Genomic DNA, 6,000 nt, shown 5'->3' on the forward strand with positions numbered 1-6,000 from the left:
TAACTGAAACTTTGAAATATTGTCCCCTGGGTACTGACTGGGATGTGGAGGGGAAAAAGGTTCCACCAAGGGGTTCTATCCTACAACCCAAGCTTTACTGATCAAGGATGGACCCAAAAAAGCTAACAGCCCAAACAAGGTTTTGATGCATGACTACATGTAAGCAGGATTTAAGATCAAACACCCACACTACTTGTTTTTACTACCAGTCAATAAAAAGGTACAATGCTAGATCTGTGACTATGTTACTATATGTATGAGATATTTCAAATTACCCCTACACTATTTAGCAAAACAATGATACAATAACCACTACAATTCAACTTGTAGGTGCAGTCTTTCCTTATTAGTGTTGACATGACTATGCATCACAATTAATGCACACACACACACACACACACACATGTAGTCGGCCATGGCAAACTGCCATCAACTTTCTAACATACATGTATCTATGTATAACATGACTAAGATATAATGTAACTACAAAATTAATAGACAAGCACAGTTAAGTTTGGTCTTGGGAATTGGTTGAACAGCATTATGGATGATATTCATTAACTGAAGCAGTATCCAACTGATTTTGTATATATGGTTGAAATTGACAGTTCTAACTGAACATGCTTATACCAGTGATGTAGTGTGGGGGGTGGGGGGTGGGGGCAGTTGCACAGAGGCTAATTTAACCAATCATATATTGTTTTCTTTTTTTTTACTGTTAAATTTTATAAAATCATACATATATACATACATACATACATAGTGTGGGTTGACTCCCCCAATAGTAGGTTCCCCCCTCCCAATCTAAAATACTCATACATGTATACACAATGTATATCTTAAAACATATTTTTATGGTGGTTGGGGAAAAGAGGATTCTACCAGAAAATACCATTTTTATAATGCATGGCAGGTGTAATACATTGCTTACTTTGTACAAAATTTTATATATTTTGCTTTGAGTTGTGAATGTTAAATTATTTGAGTAATAACATTTAAAAAATATACATTATTCCAACAAAGATATATCTCCACCATACCCTTTTCCTATAAAATGATTTCCAGAACAACTCTGAATGTACACATGTAAGTAGGCCCCATAAATACATAGCTTGATCAGCTTGTTATACTTTGGTACAGACTGACAATGCAATGTACACATCACATATCCTTCAACAGGAGCCAGTTATCCCAGAGGTTATGAAACATGATTCCCATCTTATTGTCAAATCTCAACTTGGTAGATCTATATACAAGCACATATCAATGTTATTAACACTGCTAGTGGAACCAAATGTGTTTACACAGAAGTCAGAACTGTTTTAACAGGTTGGGTTTTCAACCAAAACATGAACACACACAACACAGGATGGCAAACAGTCTTCAGTACAGGTAAATGTGTTCAGATAATTTACTTGTTATATCTGACTAAATTTAATCATGTACAGACATACACACTGAGAGACAAAGATGAGGGGGGGGGGGGGAGAGAGGGAGAGAGAGAGAGAGAGAGAGAGAGAGAGAGAGAGAGAGAGAGAGAGAGAGAGAGAGAGAGAGAGAGAGAGAGAGAGAGAGAGAGAGAAACCAAATTTCAACCTCCGAAAACATTAACATCACCACTAGATCACACTAATTGTTGGCTATTGGATGTCAAACATTTGGTAATTTAGACATAGTCTTAGAGATGAAACCTGTTACATTTTCCCAATTAGACAGGACAGCACACACCACAGCCTTTGATACACCAGTTGTGGTGCACTGGATCGAACATGAAATAGCCCAATGGGCCCAGCGATAAGGATCGATCCCAAACTGACTGCGCATCAAGTGAGCGCCTTACCACTTGGCTTACATTCCACCCCTCAACCTCCAAATTCTGCTTTATTTGGTCAGTTGTTTGAGAGCTCCCCTAAGGTGCTTGCGCTGTAGGATCAAACCACCTCAGTGGGCCTATTTTTTGATTTGGCTTTCTTCCATCCCAAACAGTGCCCCATGACTCAGTCACATGTATATTAAAAGCCATGGTATGTGCTGTCTTGTCAATGGGAAAGTGCATATAAAATATCTCTAGCTGCTAAATGGAAAAATGTAGCATGTTTTCTCAAAGACACACATGCCAAACATTACCAAATGTTGACATCCAATAGCTGATGGTCAATATATCAGTGTACTCTAGTGGTGTTGCTACACAAAACAAACTTAACTTTATTTTGTATATGTGTACATGCACATGTAGTGCCTGTAAGCTATACTGTTTGGGTTACACTTGATCCTATCAGCAACACCAAATGTTTCAGCTGGTTAATAATCTGACACCACAATTTCAGGGTTGGTGATCATCAGTTATTTTGACAAGTAAGATCTTAATATCATATATCTTCACATCACCTGGGATACATACATGCCTATCAAATTATAAACAACAGGCATCACAACCCTTGCAATTAAGGAAATGTCCACAACAACAAAAAAGCTGCCATTGAAAAAAAAAAAACCCCATGAATATGTCCAAGGCCAAAATGTGCCGTGAAGAATTAAAAACTCCATGGTTGGTACCAGAATGGTGTCTTTAAGCCAAAATGTGCCGTGAAGAATTAAAAACTCCATGGTTGGTACCAGAATGGTGTCTTTAAGCCAAAATGTGCCGTGAAGAATTAAAAACTCCATGGTTGGTACCAGAATGGTGTCTTTAAGCCAAAATGTGCCGTGAAGAATTAAAAACTCCATGGTTGATACCAGAATGGTGTCTTTAAGCCAAAATGTGCCGTGAAGAATTAAAAACTCCATGGTTGGTACCAGAATGGTGTCTTTAAGCCAAAATGGTCAAGGAAAGACTGGAAATGTAACCATTAAAATTAACTACCTGTAGCTAATCAACCATTAACTTGACCTTACCCAACATTAAAGTGCCAGGTGATTGGAGACAAAAGTTAGCTTACTGTTAAAAATTAATGCATCTCTTCATGTCTCATTCTCAATCCCTTGATGGAAGTTTTGAGTTTTAATAAATTAAAATGTTTCCTTTTAATGCATGTAATGTACATCAGTACCTGTATGTGGATGCACATGTAGTTATTTGTTAATGTACCTGTATGCAGTAGTGACCTGTGAGGTATATATATGCAGCTCACGTATGTGTCCTACATATACATGAATGGTAGAAATTCCAGGTCAGTGCACTGAATACCCAGACTTTAAAAGTAAATTCATCAAACATGATGACGTACACCCACGCATGTAAGTACTGTACCATCAAATTCATAAAACGCATACTTGGTCACAAAGGCAGTCATTTTAAACACCCTCTCAACCAACCTCCATATCTCCATACATGTGCAAAATAAATGGACTATATACTTTCTCCCAGCAGTATCATAAAATATACTACAAAACAATCCCTCTGCATGTCTTACTATATATGTACCTGTACATATATAATACGCAGGTACATCTAATGTCATCATCTGAGGTCAGCGATCTAAGATTTAAGAATGCTATAAAGACCCACACACATGTACATCACAACCATAAATACATGGTTTAATGGGGATAATCGCACCCAGTGACATTTATTGCTGTCATCAGCATAGTTCACGAACAGCAACACACAATAATGTGACATACATACATGTATGCAACATGTTATATTGCTAACATGATCATGAGAGCAAGACATAAAAAGTGTCATGCAATTTTCCAATGTTTATGGTAGATCGTACAAATGCATGTGGATACATATGCAGGTTTCAACTTAACGTGTTAAGTAATACATGTATTACCACTAACTACAGCTAACTGAAAACCTGTTGAGTAAGACTTCAACGACTCAATCTACATCAGTACATGTTATGTAGGTTGGCAGGGCTGAACTTAATAACAAGTGCTGTTATTGAGATATAAACTGACATAGGTCAGAGGTTTCACTGATGGCACTTAAAAATAAAAGTTAAATTGTGCCACTGGATAAAACTTACTGCCATCAGTAAAGTTTTTCAACGATGGCAAAATGTATATATACACCAGGCAACATTTTGTTTACAAATTTTAGCGGCAGTTGGTGATCAGTTAGAAATTGAGTAGCAACAGCTATTTAATGGTTTAGAATTGTGATGCAATACTGAACAAAATGTTCCCTGTACACCTGGTGTACATACATTATCTGCTAGTATTTAAATATATATTATATTTACAAATGTTGTTCTGCATACAGCAAACTAACCTTTCAGTCATGTTTATTTGAACACTTAAAAGCTGTTTCACCCATAGCTTTTTTATTATTATTGCTGTGAGTGGCACATTTTTAAAAGTTTGAGCCCTATGCTGGCATTAGGAATCTGCATTAGGAATCGTTCATCAAAGCCATTCAAATATAATCTAGGTAATATACATCACTAAATATTGTAAAAGATGGCATTATATTTAACAAAATATACAACACAATGTGATACAATTTACTTACTTAGGACCCGTTTTGCATTCATCAACATGCCACCATCATATGATGTTTTGTAATGCTACATGAATATGTATACATTACATGTATTAGACCATGCAGATATAAATTACTATATTATGTACTAGCTGTTTTGAGAGTTTGACTAGCAACTATTTAAATGGTTCAACCAAGGGGGACCCAATATTGGTTATTTTAACAGAGATTGAATAATATATCATCTTTTTCTTGTTATTTGTTTCTTTCTTTCTTTCTTAAGGGTGGGGCTTCAATATAGCTGCATTAGGCTAATGTTTATTTTTTAAATCAGTAATTTTACATTTTACTATCTATCAGTCAACTAAGCTGCACAATAAATGATTGAGGTACGAAATGACCAAACAGACATAGTACGAAATAACCATGGTACAAAATGACCAAATAACCATGGTACGAAATGACTTGGATACGAAATGGTAAAATTTAGTATGAAATGACTATGGTACGAATTGACTGGTTACCGATGATTTACACGTCTTGTTGATTGTGGAGTGACTGGACATGCCAAAAGATTTGGTATCCTAGCGGACTACTGGGTTCAGACAACTTGTAGTCTGAGTGAGACATCGGTAGCTAAAATACCTTGGGCTACCGCTAAGGTCGAGCCCTGTTACTCCCTCAGCCCATAGTCCAAATGAACATGGAAAGTGTCGTTCTTTCTATGTCTAAAATTTTTTACATTACCCTATATATAGCTGGTATTCAAAACTTGTGGCATCATGCTTCAACCCTTTCTCAACTAAAATAGTGCAACAAATGGACACACAAATCAAAAATGTATAACCTACCGTACTCATTAAATCCTAATCGAAGTACTGGCGTCATTATTAACAAAATAATTCCTCAAACGACAACCTTCAAAACTGTCCACACCATTTTAAATTTGCTAAATAGAGGGAAGCAACTTGCCTTGCACATTAAAAAAAAGTATTGACTTAATGTGCAACCTGCACTACCTTAGTCCCTTTTCAGAATGATCTTTAGCTGCCTTGATATTGCTCATGGTGAAGACTGTAAAATACCTAACATGTGAAAATAACTAATATAAAAGAAAATAGCATCTAGGCATAGTATAAAAATAACTAATTTAGTTAACAAATACCACGACTTTTGATAGTATGAGATGAGTCATATGACTCATAGTATTGAACTAAGCGATATGATAAGAAATTAAAATCTTGAATATATTCACCTCTTTGGCACACTCCAATTCTGCCTTCACGTTATAATAATGAGCCTCTGTTTCCTCCAACTGTTGCTGAATTCGTTCTTTTTCTTCCAGAACAACCAAACCATATTCCGCAGCCTGCAATTTCTCGTTTGTCGTTTCGGCCAACTCATTTTGAAGACGAATCAGCTCTTTTCTGAGGTCTTCCAAAGAAGCATCTGGGCTAGCAGGGTCAGACATGGTGCTGGCCAGAGGGTGGAAGACCCTTAAGACGCGAAAATCTTCATAAAAACTTTAATTTCTGTAACGCTTTCATCACCATCCGGCCGCCATGTCTTCA

General features: G+C 36.5%; 1 protein-coding gene across 4 annotated transcripts in view; it reads right to left on the reverse strand.

Annotated features, from left to right (window-relative positions):
• The window catches only part of LOC121368095 (protein bicaudal D-like), a 34,303-nt gene extending 28,303 nt beyond the window's left edge, over positions 1-6,000 (reverse strand). For all 4 annotated transcript variants that reach the window (XR_005957475.1, XM_041492655.1, XM_041492652.1 and 1 more), the window contains exon 1: positions 5,685-6,000. Coding sequence is in view for 3 of the 4 variants with exons in the window: in XM_041492655.1 (XP_041348589.1) it covers positions 5,685-5,900 (216 nt within the window). In the remaining variant the exon portion in view is untranslated. The remainder of the gene's footprint in view (positions 1-5,684) is intronic.

The sequence above is a fragment of the Gigantopelta aegis genome, chromosome 3, assembly GCF_016097555.1.
Source record: "Gigantopelta aegis isolate Gae_Host chromosome 3, Gae_host_genome, whole genome shotgun sequence".
NCBI classification, from domain to species: domain Eukaryota; kingdom Metazoa; phylum Mollusca; class Gastropoda; order Neomphalida; family Peltospiridae; genus Gigantopelta; species Gigantopelta aegis.